Consider the following 18,747-nt stretch of genomic DNA (forward strand, 5'->3'; position numbering starts at 1 on the left):
ATAATCAGATTTTTCTTACTCAGCACATTATGAGCTTTCTTGGAAGGATGTCACTGGGCCTTCTTTTGGCTTTCTGGAAAGCAAGTGATTGTGCGTTTTCTCCAGCTGTTCCTATTGAAGAAGCTCACAATATGACAAGCAAGAAATCAGAATGGTCACACATTACATTTAAGTAATATTAACAATTTATAAAGGGTTATTATTGATATATGTAGTTATACCAAATAAATTACATCTAAATGGGGAATTATTGAAGCATAGCTATATATTACTCTTCTACAGCCACGCTGGTCAATTTTCCCAACCCCTAACTAGGAACTGAGCAAATATACCCTGCAGGTTAGCTTGCCCTCGTGAGTTGAGAGACTTAGGCAAAGCCTACTGACAGAATGATAGTGCTCAACAGCCTCGTACAAATGGGGATCTACATGGGCAATTCTCAAAAGAAACTAATCAAACTATGATGGCATAATCCTGGGTGAAAACGGTTTTTCTCTGCATGTTTAAAAAGCCAAGTCTTTTAAGGGCCCAGCTTTCATGAACTGGCACACTTATTACCACAAGGTATTTAACTCACCTGGTGGAAGAGGTGGAGGTGGGGTCGGATTTTTGGGAACATCTTCCTCTGCACTGACTGGTTCCACCCTGTGACTCCTTTTTAACTTCAGTTTCTTTGTTTTCTTTTTACTGGTATCTACAACAAACGGAAAGAAAATAGTTCATGGACCACACATTTACTGTTAAGAATGAACTCTACTATACTGTACAGATGTGTCCTTTTGATGACTATAAGCGTTGGGATGGACTGCTCTACGTATTTTCATTCTGTATACAATGAACAGCAGTCCTGACATGATATATAACACACACAACTGACTTTTAAACCTTATTACTGTAAATAATCAAGTATGTACATGTAAGATCCAAAGTTTGTCTTTAGATAGGTGAGTACAACTCATTGATATTAATGCAAGGTGTGATATGGATTTGAAGGTACTGGCAAAAATGGGTCAATTGTAACTGGATAAGACTGATGAATACACTAATTCTTGGTTGAATTATGACATTCCTCTGTACAGTAACATAATTGTGCATTTGTATCCTTCAGTTATTTGTGTTGTGGCATGCACAAAGTCATACAGACACAGGGAAGAGTTGGGTGAAAAATAAGAATCAAATTAAATATAACAATGGTAGTTAAGACAGTGAGTGGCTATATTCAAATTGGAGTTATCACCTGAATCAAGGCATTCTGAGGTTTGTTGGTCACCCTCTTCTTCATGCTCCAATTGCTGTGCGAGTGCAGATTTGTATGTTTCTATCAGTCTATAATCATTTGTTTTTTGACTACAGCTACTGGTCAGGCTCTGTGTGTCCATTTGTTCCTGCTCTGCTTTAGGTTTCAAGGCAATGGCATCTTTTTCAATCTCCATCCTCTGCCTCTTCTCTTGTTCAATTCTTTTTTCATTCTAGCCAAAGTAATACAAGACATCATTTTAACAATATTTAGTGTCAGAGACTGCTCTAAAAAGATAGGAATAGCATCCTAAACACAGGGGGGCAAGACACTGAGAGACCATTTTTAAAAAAAATTCTCATGTGTAGCATAATTAACAAGTTTCAAGAATGTGCAAAAGAGGAAATAAAACCCCAAGGTTCACAAGATGCTGCTCAAGATTTAACCTAGAAAAATGAACAACTAAAAGCTCTAGAAGTGATCTTTAGATTTCTGAGGGGTAACCAGTTTAGGGAGGAATGGCTGCATACAGCTTCGTGGCCAAAATGCGTTTTCATTCTTTTTACTTTTTTTAAATGCCACGCGAGAAAAAGATACAAGTACAAATAGCGTCAATACCCCAAGCCAGAGAATTAAAAACTTATACTAACTTATTCAATTTCTATTCGTTTATTTTGTTTTGAAAAACACACACCTTTTGAAATACCTTGCAAGTCACCATTTTGTCTTGGTGGAACACGGATTACGTAATGCAGACTTGATAGAGTATCTGCTCTATAAGTTTCACATAATCAGCAGCTCTGCAGCACTTGCAGCACTCTTCTTCTCCCCCCACCCCACAGATGTGCAGTACTGTAGGATCCTGTGAAATCTGTCATTGTGCACATAGCTGACTTTACAGGATATGATCGTGTGGATGCTTGTACTGGAGAGTAGGACCAAGCCTTGATTATTTACATTTATCAGAGCTCACTATTTTTTCTATAAGCACAATATCTTAAATTAAAAAACAAAGAAAAATATGGTACACTAAATATGAATCTGATGACTATTTGAATTAAAAGGAAGTGTCTGAAGAAAACTATTTATACAGTTTTCATGTTTCATAACTAACACACCATTCCAACAGCTCTAAACCAACCAAAAATACTGTATTATGCCGCAAGTCTGTACGGTTAAGTAAGGGATGGACCCTATATGACTGGCCACAGGGTTGAAACAGCTCCCATAAAGCCAAAATAAAACCCCACTTTTGCAACAAAAATTTTAAAAAAAGAGTGAATGAAGCTGATTCCAATTAAATGGGAAACCGAAAATGGCTTCTTCTGAACACTGCAACAGTTTATTCTGAAAATTCTGCAGTAAACTGCATGGCAAACAAAACATTTTTCTTAAACTGGTACTAAGATATTTCTTTATTGTTAGATTACTGATACAACTTCACAGCACACAAAAAACAGTTACTAACCTTTTGTAACTTGTTCTCTGAGATGTGTTGCTCTTGCCCATTCCATGTTAGATGACTCACAAGCAGTACCCCAGGAGGTGGGCTCAGAGTTCATGGACACTCTTCTGTAACTGCCTTGGGCAATGCTGTAGGTATGCACCAACCACCAGGTTGCGACTCTGCAGATGTCCTGAATTTGGACCTGCGTGAGACATGCTGCCGATGAAGCCTGGGCTTGTGTGGAGTGAGCGGTTAAGAAGGACGGAGGCAGGACATTCGCCTGCTCATAGCAGGCCCAAATACAGGCAGTTATCCAGGACAAGATCCTCTGGTGGGACACAGGAAGCCCTCTCATCCTTTCCGCTATTGCTACAAAGAGTTGTGTGGACTTGCAGAAGGGTTTTGTCCTTCTCAATATAAAAAGCAAGGGCAAGCCTAAGGTCCGAGTGAAGCCGCCGTTCCTCAGAGTTCTTGTGATGTTTCTGGAAGAGACTGGTAGGAAAATGGCTTGCTTGTTATGGAATTGTGACACCACCATTGGTAGGAAAGCCAAATTGGGGCACAGTTGGACCTTAAAGAACACAGTATAGTAAGGCAGTTCTGACATAAAGACCTGGATTTCAGAGACCCTTCTGGCTGAGGTGATCACCACTAGGAAGGCAACCTTCCAGAGAGAAGTAGCAGGGGGCACGATGCTAACGGCTTAAAGGGGAGACCTGTGAGTCTTGACAGAACCAGGTTTAAGTTCCATGGGGAGGTCGGCTCACGGACCTGAGAACACAGCCCCTTGAGAAACCGTATTGTCATCTCCTGGGAAAACACTAACCTGCTGTTCACTGGAGGGTGGAATGCTGGGATGGCTGCTAAGTGCACCTTGACAGATATGAGAGCCAGGCCCTGCTGCTTTAAGTGGAGCAAATAGACCAAGATAGACTGGGGGGAAGATTGAGATGGAGAGAGAGTGGATTGAGAAGCTCAAATCAGGAAACGCTTCTACTTGCCCAGGTAGGTAGCCTTGGTGGAAGCCTGTCTACTACCTAGAAAGATCTGCTGGACCTGTTCCGAGCAAGCCTGTTGTTCTGGGTTCAGCCATGCAGCATCCACGCAGTTGCGTGCAAGGAGACGAGGTTTGGGGAAGCAACCAGCTACAGTCTTGTGAAATTAGGTCTGGATCGAGTGGGAGTGAGAGAGAGTGGGGTTGCCGCTCTCCAAGAGCGTGCCAAACCAGTGTTGACATGGCCATGCCAGGGCTATGAGAATAACTCTCACCTTGTCCCGTTTGATTTTTAGGAGGACCTTGTGAACCAAGGGGATCGGGGGAAAGGCATAGAATAGGAGATCTGTCCATGTGTGGAGGAAAGCATTGGAGAGGGAGACTGGGCTGTGCCTGCGCAGCAAACAAAACTGATGGCACTTCCTGTTCTGCCTGGTAGTAACCAGGTCCACCTGGGGAGGCCCCCACCTTTGGAAGATGAACCTGATGACCAAAGGTGAAAGGAACACTCATGGTGAGAGAAAAGGGAACTGCTGAGCTTATCAGCCAATACATTCTAGGCTCCCGGGAGATGGGACACCTCAAGATGAACGGAGTGCTTTGCACAGAAGTCCCACAGATGGATGGCTTCCTGACACGGGGCCAGAGATCAAGCCCCACCCTGCTTGTTGATGTAAAACATGGCCACAGTATTGTCTCTCAGAACTTGCACCACCTCGCCTGAGATCTGGGGAAGGAATACTTGGCATGCTAAGCGTACTGCTCTGAGCTCCCTGACATTTATGTGCAGGGAGAGTTCCTCTTGGGACCAGAGGCCCTGAGTTCTGAGTTCGGCTCCCCACCCTAAGTCTGACACATCCGAGATTGAAGTACATGCTGCCATGTGCCTCAATAGCTTGAAGCAAACCTGAGCTGTCGTGATTGGGTGGACCTTGACATTGGATATCAGGTCTGACATGGGCTTGAATCAGGCCTCCAGCAGAAAGGCTCTGGCTTAGGTTGAGTCGAGCACCGCCCCAATAAATGTTATTCTCTGAACTGTTCAGACCCAGCGATCGGAAGGTGGCTCGGACCATGCTGATACTGTTCTGTAGTTAAGCCTGCTACCAACCTTTGATAGGCCAGTCAAGGTACGAGTAGAGCTGGACACCTCGCCATCTGACGAAGGCTGCTACTATCGCCATGCATTTTTGTGAAAACTCGGGGGGCTGCCAATAGGCCGAAGGGAACAGCAGTGAATTGGTAGTGGTATTGACCAACTATAAAGCTGAGAAATCTTCTGTGGCCAAAGATAACAGAAATGTAAAAGTATGCGTCCTTTAAGTCGAGGGTGGCGTATCAGTCTCCTGGATCCAGGGAGGGAATGATGGAAGCCAAGGAGACCATGCGGAACCTCAGTTTCTGTTGAGGTGATGCAGGTCCAAGATGGGCCAGAGGCCTCCTTTGGCCTTTGGGATTAGAAAATACCAGGAGTAAAACCCCCTCTCTCTCAAGTCTTGTGGAACCTTCTCCACAACCCCCATCCGTAGGGCAGATTGAACCTCCTGGACGAGGAGTTGCTCATGAGATGGGTGCCTGAAGAGCAATGGGAGGGAGAGGTGGATAAAAACTCATGGGTATACCTGACTGTCCCTGTACTTGGGACCCAATGGGCTGATGTTATGTATGACCATGCTGGGCTGAATAGGGACAGACAGTCCAAAACAAAAAGGGGAGTCAGATCCGAAATGGTGACTGGCACAGTGCCCTCTGACGCACCTTTAAAAAGCCTTCGTAGGCCCCCCAGAGTACCTCTGAGAGCCGACGGCAGTGGTTGGTGCCATTTATAACCTCTCCCTTTACTCTTGTAGAAGCTGATGGAGTGTAAAGGCCTAAAGACCATGGGGTGGCTCTCGAGTCCTTTAGGCCATGAAGTCTCGCGTCTGTCTGCTCCGAAAAAAGAGAGGAGTCTTCAAAGGGGAGGCTCTGGATGGACTGTTGGACCTTGTGAGGAAGCCTGGAGGACTGGAGCCAAGAATAACGCCTCATGGTGACAGTGATTCCATTATCCTAGCTGCTGAGTCGGCAGCATCCAGACCCTCCAGGAGAGAGGTCCTGGCCACATTCCTACCCTGCTCCATGAGGGCAGCAAACTCCTGCCTTGAATCTTGGCGTAAGGAATCCTAAAATTAGCCAAGGAGTCTGATAGATTATAATCGTATTTCTCCATCAAAGCTTGCTGGTTGGAGATATGCAGTTGAAGGGTACCTGTTGAATAAACCTTTCTTCCAGAAAGGTCCAGTCTCTTAGTGTCTTTTTGTTTGGGGGTTGCACTCGACTGGCCCTGCCTGTCCCTATTTGCTGCAGACACCACCAGGGACCCTGAGGAGGAAAGGGTGCGAGTACATGTATTTGAACCAGCTCGCTGGGCATAATACTTTTTCTCTGCCCTCTTTGAGGTGGGGGACAGAGAAGGAGCTTGCCACAGGGACTTGACTGGTCCCATTACTGCCTCATTGATGGGTAAGGCCACTTTGGAGGGAGCTGCTGCCACCAGGATATCAATAAGGCTGTGTGATGCCTCTGAGCTACTCAAATTTCGAGACCCAGGTCCACAGCCACCTGATTCAGAAGGTCTGATGGGCCCTGAAGTCATCCTGTGGAAGCAGGCTACTGGGTCCCGGGACAGCCTCGCATGGGGAGGTAGCTTGCATCAGAGGGGCTCCTTCCTCTTCCTCAAGTATGTTCACCTGAGCCAACTCCTGAACATTGGTATCGGGGTCGGTATCGCAGTCGGGGTCCGGTGCCAAGTGGGAAGGAGCAGTAGCCCATCTCTTGGAAACCACCAAGTAGGAGCGATGGGAGGTTGGACCTGGTACTGGGGAAAACCCTCAGGGATTCCAGTAAGGCTATGGCATAGGCCAGTGGCCCATTGGTCAGGTGCTGGCAGGGGGACTGGAACTGAAGTCCAGCGGCAGATAGGCTGGGTATTGGTGATGGGCTTTAGGTTGCACATAAGGTCATCTTGACACCGGGATCAGGGATGGCTTTCCCTTAGAGGGTGCCAGGGGGCCAAGTGCCGGGAAGAATCCTGACGCTCCTTGTTCCCTCCTACTTCCGGTCACTGGAACTGACAGATGTCCCATTGAAAAGCCCCCAGGGTCTATGGATCGGTCAGACCACTGGTACCACGGTGGCTTCCAGGTGTCAGAGGAGGGTCCCACACTGGACTCAATGCTATAGGTGGAGTCGACGGTGCCATCACAGGACCAGGAGAGGAAGAGTAGCCCGGCATGGGTCTCACTGTGCTGCCTTCCTCCGCTTGACTTTTTTCTGCACCAGTGAGCACTTTCTGTCGGTGAATTGCCTTTTCTGCTTCTTCCTTGGCACTGGAGATGGTGAATGGTACTGGGAAGAGCTCGGTGACAGAGTGCTTCACGCTGACGCCAGCGTGCTTGGTGCTGAATCCATGAGGGCGGCTTCCATTTGGATAGCTGTCAGCCTAATGTCTCTGTCTTTTTTAGTGCAGGGTCTGAAGTTCTGACACATCTGGCACGTGTCTTTCAAGTGAATCTCCTGCAAGCACTTCAAGCAGCTGGAGCGTGGGTCACTCACAGGCATAGGTTTGCCACAGAAGGTACAAGGCTTGAAGCCTGGGCACCAGGGCATGCCCAGCCCTTGGGGTGAAGGAGTCCCAGGAACTATATATTTACACTATGTACACCTACACTAATTACAAAAACTATATACACTGAACTATGATAACTAAGAATGAAGTTAGAGTCCAAAAACCACTGACAAGAAAGCCTTGCCAGAGCAAGTGGGGTCGTTCCAGCAACCATCATGGGCGGTAAGAAGTAAATGAGAGGGTACGTGGCTGGCAGTGCCCCTTATAGCGACACATAAGCACGCAGCTGCAGAGGGTGCTAGAGCCGGCTTGACAGATACCACTGAGGGTAAAATCTCCAGCAACAGTGCATGTGGCGTGCACACAGGTAACATGGAATGGACATGAACAAACACTCACAAAAGAAACCAAGATTCTCATGATGAAAGCTATCACAATGTGTATGCAACTTTATAGATGAACAAAACTCTCAAGAGCCCAGATTTGTATCATTGCTCAGATACCTCTGTTAACTGTAGGTCCAATATGATTGACATTTCTAAATATTCATACCTCAGTGATTACAGTAGATATTGGCTGGAAGGGGTTGCTAGAAATTGGCTCAGAGTCAACCTCCTTAGGTACATTTCTTCCTTCACATTCAGTTTCTTTTCTCTCCCTTTGTTCTCTATTTTTTTGGTTAAAAAACAGAAGAATCTTGAAGCAATAGAATCAGAAATATTAGAACACTTATTAGGTCATCTAATTCATCCCCCAACTCATGCTAGATTGTTTTTTTTACAGTATGTCTTTGTGTTTTGAATATTGTACTCTAAACTGATGAAGTTGTAAGCTAACCTAAAAAAAAGAAAGACTGAAAACTAACTCCATAAAATCAATTATTTAGCTCTAAATGGCCTGGGACCAGGCTACCTGAAACTGCCTCCCTCCTCACAACATGCTGCCACAGTTATGATCAGTAGAGCTACAGGCTGATTCCCCTCTACAAGCTACAGACAGGGCTGCTAGCAGGATGTTCTGAATAATGGCTCTGGAATGCCCTCTGATCCCTGCTGTGCTTTAGCCCATATTTCTCCATTTTCACTGCATCCTTTCTACAGGGCCCACTTGTTTCACCTGGGCTTTGACATGAGTTCAGGAAGAATGAGGTATTGGCCAGTACATTGGGGTGTGATCTGTATTTAGAGCAGCTGCTTGGTAGAAAGTGCCTGTACTACATTAAATCCTTGCAATTTATCTAGCACGGCTTTTCCTTGGATTAATACTAAGGTAAATGGGGGACTGCTGATAGCTCAGCATTGGTACTACAGCACTACATTTCACAGAAGTCCTTTATGGTTAATTCTAACTGGCTAACTAAAGCCTTGCATGGGAACTTTGGTTGTTTGTTTACTTAAATTTATAATCACTTGAACAGCGCACACCCAAGGCAATGCCTGGGAACAGGTGTAGTGCTGATTAAAACTGATGTGAATAAATTCTCTGGCTGATGCATTCTGAAGTAACTGCTCTTAGAGGGAACTCTTGGGGAGACCTGTCTGAATGGAATTGCAGTAACCAATCTGGGAAGTTATTAAAGTATAGATTGAAACAGAATTCCACCTGAGTTATTAATACATACAAATATCTCATGACAAGAGATTTATCTGATGCAAATAGCCAAATGAAAGTTCCATGATAACTGTTAAATCTGAACCCCCAACTGCTGTCAGAAATAACAGTCTACAGCTGGGAGGATGCCTCACCATCCCTGCCCATCCTGGCTAATAGCCATTGATGGACCTATCCTCCATGAATTTCTCTAATTCTTTTTTGAACCCTGTTACAGTCTTGGCCTTCACAACACCCACTGGCAAGGAGTTCGACAGGTTGACTATGCGTTGTGTGAAGAATTACTTCCTTTTGTTTGTTTTAAACCTGCTGCCTATTAATTTCATATGGTGGCCCCTAGTTCTTGTGTTATGAGGAGTAAACAACACTTCCTTATTTACTTTCTCCACACCAGTCATGATTTTATAGACCTCCAGCATATCCCCCCTTAGTCATCTCTTTTCCAAGCTAAAAAGTCCCAGTCTTATTACTCTCTCCTCATATGGCAGCTGTTCCATACCCCTTATTTTTGTTGCCCTTTTCTGAACCCTTTCCAATTACAATATATCTTTTTTGAGATGGGGCAACCACATCTGCATGCAGTATTCAAGATGTAATCGAACCATGGATTTATACAGAGGCAAGATGATATTTTCTGTCTTATTATCTCTCTTTCTTAATGATTCCCAACGTTGTTAACTTTTTTGACTGCTGCTGAACACTGAGTGGATGTTTTCAGAGAATTCTCCACAACGAATCGTTAACATGACGGTTTTATTCATGGAACCCCTTCATGTGGAGGAAAGAAAGCCAAGGAAGGTAGAATACCTTTCTTCTCGTATCTTCCTTACTCGTTCAGCTCGTTCTCGCTTCTCTTGTTCCTCATATGCTTTTTGCTCTGTTGTGTCTTTTTGTACGCGCTCATTTAAGGCATCAAAATCTTTTGCTATAGTATGTAGCAGCCAATACAGACCTTTTCTTATAGATTTGTCAATTTTTTTCCCGTAGCCCATGACAGCTGAGCAAGGCTCCTGTAAATTTAATAGAGAAAGTAAAGGGGAAAAAGAATAATTATATCTCTGATCACATTCCTAAATTATAAACAATGAAGTCTTAGCAAATGGTTAGTATGTATTCAAAATATTGTTTCAGCTAAAGCACTACACATTTAAAATATCTTGTAAATTTAAGAGTTTTTTGCCAACATGTAAATCATGAGTTTCATCCAAATTCCTTATTTCCAGTCCCACTCCAGTAACAGTAGAATTCTCTAGAGTCAATAAAAAAGATGGGCACACAATTCCTCTGTCCCACTCACAAGTACCATGAGAATCCAACCATATTCTTCTCACAACAGCACTGCTTTATGAGTAGTCTAAATTATTCGTTCCATCTTTTCCTTGCAAATCCAAATATAGCAACTTCAGAAGTGGAACCATTCTCTAATGACTGATTGACCCCTTAAGCCTTCCTCTGCATAACAGCTAAACTGTTCATGCTACTTTAAAAATGAAAGAAAAAAAGTTTTCCATTAATTGTTTTCAGAATAAAGTAGTTAATTCTCCCACGATTATATCACCAATCAAATGTTCATGCCTTTCATACGCTTTTTTTTTATTATACATAAAGCACCAAAACTGTGCATGGAGTTTATAAACAACTTACAGAAGAAAACAATATTACCTGCTAAGGACCTACCACACCACAATCCCAGTTTGGCTCTACCATTATATGCTCCTGCACTCTAGAGAGCTGTGTTCACCTTCCTAGGTTTAAATCAGCATGTTGTTTACCAGTGAAAGCTGCAGCATCTTATGGTAGAGCCAAATCACTGAGAAGATCAACAGGTAGCACCATCATATCCTCTGACTTGGTTTCCCTCATTAGCTGTTTACAGGGCTTTCTGCAGCATGGCAGTAACTCACTATATCTGGATATAGGAAGTGACAGTATTTTCAGATTAATAGATACTATAATGGTAAATACATGAAATGTAATTGGGGGTTACAAATCACTTGCTTGTTGGTAGGATATCTGCAAGTTTCATTGTGAGTTTTCTTTAAATCATTTTTTTTCTGCATAATAAAATGAATGATGTTGGAAACTGTCAACAGTCTGAGCTAAGGGGAAAACACTGTGCCCCAAGACTAGCATGACTTTTATAAGGGATGAAGATGCTCTTGACTGACCATATCGAGTTGCACAGAAGTCAATCTTTTCTGTCTAGGAAGTAAAAACGACTATGTAGTGTGTTTTGTAAAAAAGACAAATAAGACCTACCACACTTAGCTTCCATAATACATTCTTTGACTCACGAAGGACCAATACATTCCTTACAAGTACGTCAGTGTTCTCTGTTTGTAAATTTCTTTGATCTAACAAGACAGAGCTGAGAGCTCTGTGCATTTTGAGAAAAAAACCTCTTTGGAAAAGTTTATTGAGAAAACACTTCTTAACTCCTATCTTGGCATGGCATATATTAGAAAACTAGGGCATGTCTTTCACAGAAACTTGTGACATACTACTAAAGTTGAGCAAGAGGTAACAAGTTAGCTTCCTGGTTCTGTTAGAGATAATGGAATGTAGGAGGAGACATTTCCCTGTAGGAATCCATAATCTTAAATACTTTAGCAAGAGTTTTAAATGGAGACATTAAGGGCCTGATTTTCAGAAATGCTGAGCACCTGCAGCTCTTGCTGACGTCAGTGCTATGGGCCCTCAGTACTTCTGAAAAAACAGGCACTATCGTTTCAGGATATCATGCGCCCAGCCCCCGCTCTCAGTGGCTCCCGACCGCAGCTCTGGGTGGAGGGCACAGACAAGTTCCATTGCGGGCAAGGGGCTAAGTTCCCTCTAAGCTGCGCAGCTGGCTATAAAGGGCTGCGCAGGTGGGGAGAGGAGCCCCTCCCCTGGCCTTGCCGAGCACAGCCCCACCAGAGCTGCTGTGGCTGGGGAGAGGTGCCTATCACATGGCTCCAAGTTGCTGTGGCAAGAAAGGGCTTTGCGGGAGTCCTCTCTCCCTGCCGCAGCCCCAGGGGGCCTGCATCCCAAACCCCTCATCCCCAGCCCCACCCCAGAGCTTGCACCCCCAGCCAGAGCCTTCACCTCACCTCCTGCACTGCAACCCTCTCCCTCAGCCCTGACCCCCCACACACACACTCCCAACCCCTTGGCCCCACCCCCACCACACATCACCTCCATATTGGTGCACATAACAAAATTCATTCCACACATGGACCTAAAAAATTAGAGGGAACACTGGTAAGGGGCAAGGACAACAGAAAAAGTTGGGGGACCACTGGCTTAGACCACTTTAGAGTATTGAGAAAGAGGTTACAGCAGTTTTTCAGATCTTTACAGAACATTTTGTTAACGCTTTTAGAGAAAGTGTCCTTGTTATAGGTATTCCTCCAGAAATTGTCTCTAACGCGTACAGACTTGTGAACAGTCAAGGCTTGTGCGGTCTTAGAAGTTTCCTAAAGACCCTGTTTTTCTTTGCTTTCTTATGCTCCAAATATAGAGCGCAAACCACCTATATCAGGGGTAGGCAAACTACGGCCCATCAGGGCTTTGGATCCAGCCAGCGGGATTGCCACCCCCGTGGTGCTGCAGGGCCCGCGCCACTTCCATTGGCCGGGAACAGGGAACTGCAGCCAATGGGAGCTTCGGGGGAGGTACCTGCAGTTGAGGGGAGCACATGGAGGCCTCTGCCCCCCCTCTTCCCCCAAGGGGCTGCAGGAACGTGGTGCTGTCTGCTTCTGAGAGCGGCGCAGGGCCAGGGAGCCTGCCTAAGCCCCACTGCATGCCACTGCCACCCTGGAGCCGCTCAAGGTAAGCAGTGCCGCACTCGGCCGGATCCCACACCCCAAACCCCTCCTGCACCCTGAACCCCAACCCCCTGCCCTGAGCCCCCTGCCGCACACCTGCTGCACCTCAACCCCCTGCCCTGAGCCCCCTGCCGCATCCCGGACCCCTCCTGCACCCCAACCCCCTGCCCTGAGCCCCCTCGTACACCCTACATCCCTTCTCCAACCCAACCCCTTGCCCTGAGCCCCTTCCTGCACACCACACTCCCTCCTACACCCCAACCCCCTGCCCCAGCCCTACATTCATGGCCCCTCATGCAATTCCCCCACCCAGATGTGGCCCTCGGACCAAAAAGTTTGCCCACCCCTGACCTATATAGTAAGATATACCCAGTCCTGCTATACTGTCAAAGTTCTACAAATGAAAAAGCCTGCACCAGACAGAACAATGAGAGTCTACACTCATTTCATGACTCTGGAGAGCAGTCAAATTAAAACAGGCATTTTACATTTAATCATAGATTTCATAGTCATCACCTCTAACTGAAAGGAGTAAGGGACTAGGATGGACTGCAGGTCTGATCCAGTATGGCAATTCTTATGTTGCTAGGAAACAAAGCTTTTTTTAATCCACTCATACACTCTATCCAACCTTTACTGAATTAATTTTGGAGACAGGTTGGTCGTTTGGGAATTATCCCTTGAGTGACAGGAAAGCCCTTCTGAGCCAAGATAAAACATCTAGGCTAAGTCTCAGACTTCCTAGAGACAAAGGGAAAAGAAATCCAACTTCCGGTTCTTCAGGATATGCAGTGAGTTCTCTGCATTTGCGTGTCTTGCTACATAAGCCATTCAAGTGCAACTGTATTTGGCAAAATTAGTGGGGGGGGGGGGGGGGGGGTTGTCTTTGCACTCTTTACTAATTTTTGTTATCAGAATTTTCTCTGGAGAGCATGTCTACACTACAAAATTAAGTCGACTTAAGTCAACGTACAACCACTGCAGCAATTAATTTGATATTTAATGTCCACATTATGCTCCTTCTGACGGCAGTGCGCATCCTCACCAGGAGAACTTGCACCAATTTAACTGACAGCCTGGGGCATTGTGGAGCACTTGCGGCCCAGGGCTGACCACCTGAGCCCTGCCGCCCAGGCTTTGGCTCTCCTCCCTCACCAGGAGGCAGCAGCAGGACTCCAGCTGTCAGCCTCAGGCAGCAATAGACAATGTAAGCAACAGTGTCTATATGGACACTGCGTCGACCTAACTACATCAACTTAACATTATGCCTCTTGTGGAGATGGAGTTATTAAGTCGGAGTAGTGAGCAACTTACACTGGCGGGAGCGACATTTTAGTGTGGAGCCTTACAGAGTTAGCTCAATGTAAGCTGCCTTGTGTCAACCTAACTCTGTAGTGTAGACCAGGCCTTAGATTCTTGAAGAACATGGTGAAGCTGCCTGCTGTAGATCAAAGCTGCAGCATGGATAGAACTGCTTTACGTGACAGTACCAAAAATATATACTAGACGATAAACTGAAGGATGACAATCTAGAGAGAAAAGTGAATAGGATGGAAGATCTCATTCTTGGAGAGATTATAGCAGTGCAATGAGTCACTTGGAAGTATCTTCCCTACAAATATTTCCTTATGTGAAAAAGACTTCATACTATCAAAGCTAGTGTTATAAAGTCAAATCCTCGTTACATCATCAAGTGATCTTGATGCTAAATCCAAAAAAATATGCCGTCATTCACTGCAACTTCTTGTAACAATATGTAACTCATTAATAATCTGACTGCCATTAGCTTTAAAACTAAGGTAATTTTACTTTATAATGCTTTTGTTTCCACTTTAAAACTGATGATACAATTTGGCAATGTGGGTGGGTGGGTGCAGGGGGAAGAGCAGGAAATCAACTCAACTACAGATTATACTACTCTGATTAAAAATGGATCACAGAAAGAAAACATATAACTAGGTAGGCCTACATGGCTCAGGGGATTGGTAGTGGAATTCAAACCAATGGCCCTTGATGTTTTTGTGTCAGTTACACTAGGTAGCGACCAAGATTTGCTAGCCCATGTTCAATGGTTAACATCTGTTCAGCTTTTGAAGCACTGTTTTGAAAACACATAGTTTGAGCCCCAATGTGGACACATGGTAAATTTGAGACCCTAGTTATGTTTGAGATAGCCATAGCCTTGGCTGTGATTATTTTCTTTGTGAACACTTCTTTACTGGCAAATTGGAGTAAGATCAACCCCGTCCCCAATTTGTTTCACAAAAAGATCCAGTTTGTGAGATGGTAACTCCGTTTAAAGAAGGTTAGGTGAGAGCATAAATATGGGGCCAAAATCTTGTTTGAAAAAAACTGTGTTTAAAACCTAATAAGAATCCAAGGTCAGAACCCAGTTTCCTCTTCTGTTTTTAACAAGGTTTGGCTCTAACAATACTGGCTGACCAAACAATCTTTAAACCAACTTAGCATGAGAAGATAGTTACCTTTTCCATAACTGGTGTTCGAGATGTGTTGCTCATGTCTACTCCACAATCGGTGTGCATGCTTGCCACGTGCACTGGTGCCGGAAGTTTTTCCCCTTAGCAATACCCATAGGGGAGCGCCCCTAGCGACCCCTGGAGTGGCGCCTCCATGGAGTGGTATAAGGGGCGCTGCGTGCTCCCCCCACCCTCAGTTCCTTCTTGCCAGACAACTCCGACTGAAGGGAAGGAGGGCGGGATGTGGAATACACATGAGCAACACATCTTGAAGAACACCAGTTACGGAAAAGGTAACTGTCTTTTCTTCTTCAAGTGATTGCTCACGTGTATTCCACAATAGGTGATTCCAAGCTATTTCTGTTGGAGGTGGGTAGGAGTTCACAGACTCTCGGGACGGAGTACGGCCCTACCAAATGCGGCGTCCTCCCTGGTTTGGGAGACTATCGCATAGTGCTAGGTGAACGTGTGAACTAAAGACCACGTGGCAGCCCTACAAATGTCCTGAATGGGGACATGGGCCAAAAAGGCAGCCGACGAGGCCTACGCCCTAGTCGAGTGTGCCCTCACAACTGGTGGTGGAGGGATTCCCACCAGGTCATAACAGGTACAGCTGCACGAGGTGATCCAGTTGGAGAGCAGCTGAGTGGAGGTCGGACGACCTTTCATGCGTTCGGCCGAGGCGATGAAGAGCTGCGAGGACTTCCTAAACGGCTTAGCCCGCTCCAGGTAAAAAGCCAGAGCCTGTCTCACGTCCAGCGTGTGGAGGTGGCATTCCTTACTGGACATATGGGCCTTGGGGCAGAGGATCGGGAAAAATGTCCTGACCCATGTGATTGGCGGAGACCACCTTCGGGAGGAACGAGGAGTGTAGGCGGAGCTGGACCTTATCTTTATGAAACACCATTTACAGGGGCTCGGAGGTCAGGGCCCTGAGTTCTGAGACCCGCCTAGCTGACGTGATCACCACCAGGAAGGCTACTTTCCACAAGAGGTGCGACCAGGAGCACGTAGCTAGCAGCTCAACTGGGGGACCTGTGAAGCGGGCCAGCAGCAGGTTCAGGTCCCACTGTGGGACTGGGGGCCGAACGTATGCGAAGAGACTATCCAACCCCTTAAGGGATCAGCCGGTCATAGCATGGGAGAATAACATGTGGCCCTGCACCGGCGGATGGTAGGCCGATATGGCCGCCAGGTGCACCTTGACTGACGAGGGCACCAGGCCCCGGGCTCTAAGGTGAAGGAGGTAGTCCAGAATAAGCTGGCCACCGGGAGACTCCCCACTTGTCCGCCCATCTGGAAAACCAAGACCACTTTGCCAAGTAGGCTCGTCGTGTGGAGGGCCACCTGCTTTCGAGCACATCCTTTCCTCCCTACCTAACCATTGAGCAGCCACACCATGAGGTCTGAATGTCGCTAGGTTGGGGTGGAGGAGGCGGCCCTGGTCCTGGGATAGCAGGTCTGGGAGGGCCGGCAACGGCCATGGCGGGGCAACCGCCAGGACCGTGAGGGTCCCGTACCAATGCTGCCTGGGCCATGCCGAGGCAATCAGGAGGACCCAGGCCTTGTCCATCTTTATCTTTTCCAGGACCCTGCCAATCAGTGGGAACAGGGGGAAGGCATAGAGAAACTTGCCTGACCAGGACAGGAGGAAGGCATCGGAGACAGCTCCCCGTCCCAGCTCCCCCCAGAGCAGAACCGGGGACAGCAATGGTTCTGCTAAGATGCGAACAGGTCCACCTGAGGAGTTCCCCACACTTGGAAAAGTCTGTGCACCACCTCTGGGTCGAGAGACCACTCGTGCTGAGAAGTAGTCATCCATGCTCAAACAATCCGCCCTCACGTTCCGAGCACCCAGCAGATGGAAGGCCTGTAGGCAGATGTCATGGGCTATACAAAAGTGCCACAGCCTGAGGGCTACGCGGCAGAGGGCAGAGGATCTGACCCCGCCCTGCCTGTTGATGTAGAACATCGAGGCCGTGTTATCCGTGAGGACCCTGACCACCCAGCCCTCCAGGTGCGAGCGGAAGGCCATGCATGCCAGCCATACCGCCCTGAGCTCCTTGACATTTATGTGTAGGGTCAAATCCTGAGCCGACCACAGACCTTGGGTCTGAACGCTCCCCATATGGGGCCCTCCCCCATCGCAGGTCTGACGCGTCAGACACCAGTTCCAGTGACGGGGCCCTGCCCCTGAACGTATTTCTCGGGGAGGACCACCTCCCTAGGGAGGTGAACACTTTGTCCATCCTGTCCCTGGCCTGGGAGAACTCTGAGGCCAACCAAAGCTGGACAGGCTAAACGGGAGGACAGTAAATTGGCAGTGTTCCCGCCCCACCATGAAACGGAGAAAGCACCTGTGCCCCTCAAATATATGAATATGGAAGTACACGTCCAGCAGATCGAGGGCGGCGTACCAGTCCCCGGGATCCAGGGAGGGGATGATGGAGGTTAGGAAGACCATGCAGAACTTGAGCTTCACCATGTACTGGTTCAGGCCTTGCAGGTCCAAGATGGGCCCGAGCCCCCCGTTTGGCCTTCGGGATAAGAAAAATAGTGGGAGTAGTACCCCATGCCTTTGAACTCCTCCGGTACTGCTTCCTAGGCCCAGGAGCCGCCCCACCTCCTATTCAAGCAGAGCCTCGTGCGAGGGGTGAGTTGGGTGGGGAAGAAGTAAACTGGAGAGTGTAGTCCCAGGAGATGGTGTTGAGGACCCATAGGTCCGAGGTTAGCCGCGACCACTCCGGGAGGAAAGCACACAACCGATTGGAGAAGGGAAGCTTTACTGAGGGTGGATCCCAGATGAGAACTGTCAGGGCGCCCCCTGGCATCCCATCAAAACTGCCTTTTCCCTGCCTGCTTGCCCTTGGAGGACCCAGGCTGAGGGACAGGCCAAGACCGCCTCTGCGGGCACCTCTTATAGTCCTGCGACTTCTTATAAGCAGACTCATAACTTTGGCGTCGTCTGCCTCGGTCCCGCCGGTATTCGCTCCTCGAGCTGGAGTGGTGCAGAGAGTCCCGATCGGACGGAACCCAGACAGCCAGCCTGGGGGGCATCGAGGGCTGTCCACATGGACTTTGCTCTCAACAGTTGCTGGGTGGCAAACAGCGTCGGGAATGTTCCCTCGACCAGGACCGAGCCAGGGGTGACTGCAGAGATCCCAGTGGCAGCTTGCCTCTGGAGCACATGGCCAACATCAGCAGTGCTCCTGGTACCAGCATGGATGTAACATCCCGGGCCGCTTACAGGGCCTCCGGTGTGGAGGGCATCCGGACATCTGGGGAAGCCTGCTCCGAATGGGCCGCGCTACTCCGCTCGACTTGAGTCGGAGGCCTACGGGCCAGTTAGGATTGAGGACTGCCTGACATGGGTCTAGCCTCTGTCCCAGATTTACTCCGGTGTTGCGGCAAAGTCGGCCTCTTCCTAGGCTTCTTGATGCGTTCCATAGACGAGGAGCGGTGCCAACTAGTTGATGGTGCCAAAGGGTCACCATGCACCGACACCGCGGCGCCCGGTTCCGACTTGGAGTGGCGCTCCAGAGCCGGGGTCAGCACCAACTCCATCAGA

At 47.4% G+C, this 18,747-nt stretch overlaps 1 protein-coding gene across 12 annotated transcripts in view; it reads right to left on the reverse strand.

Moving 5' to 3' along the window:
• ARL13B (ADP ribosylation factor like GTPase 13B) overlaps positions 1–18,747 on the reverse strand; it is an 81,290-nt gene that overhangs the window by 12,600 nt on the left and 49,943 nt on the right. For 9 of the 12 annotated variants that reach the window (XM_037907084.2, XM_037907037.2, XM_037907089.2 and 6 more), the window contains 4 exons: positions 9,704–9,906; positions 7,838–7,952; positions 1,238–1,469; positions 578–694 (listed from right to left, as the gene is read on the reverse strand). In XM_037907084.2, coding sequence (XP_037763012.1) covers positions 578–694; positions 1,238–1,469; positions 7,838–7,952; positions 9,704–9,906 — 667 coding nt within the window. Of the gene's footprint in view, positions 1–19; positions 124–577; positions 695–1,237; positions 1,470–7,837; positions 7,953–9,703; positions 9,907–18,747 lie in introns of all 12 variants that reach the window. The other 3 variants (XM_043538474.1, XM_043538473.1, XM_043538477.1) reach the window with 3 other exon arrangements.

The sequence above is a fragment of the Chelonia mydas genome, chromosome 1 (assembly GCF_015237465.2).
Source record: "Chelonia mydas isolate rCheMyd1 chromosome 1, rCheMyd1.pri.v2, whole genome shotgun sequence".
NCBI classification, from domain to species: Eukaryota; Metazoa; Chordata; order Testudines; family Cheloniidae; genus Chelonia; species Chelonia mydas.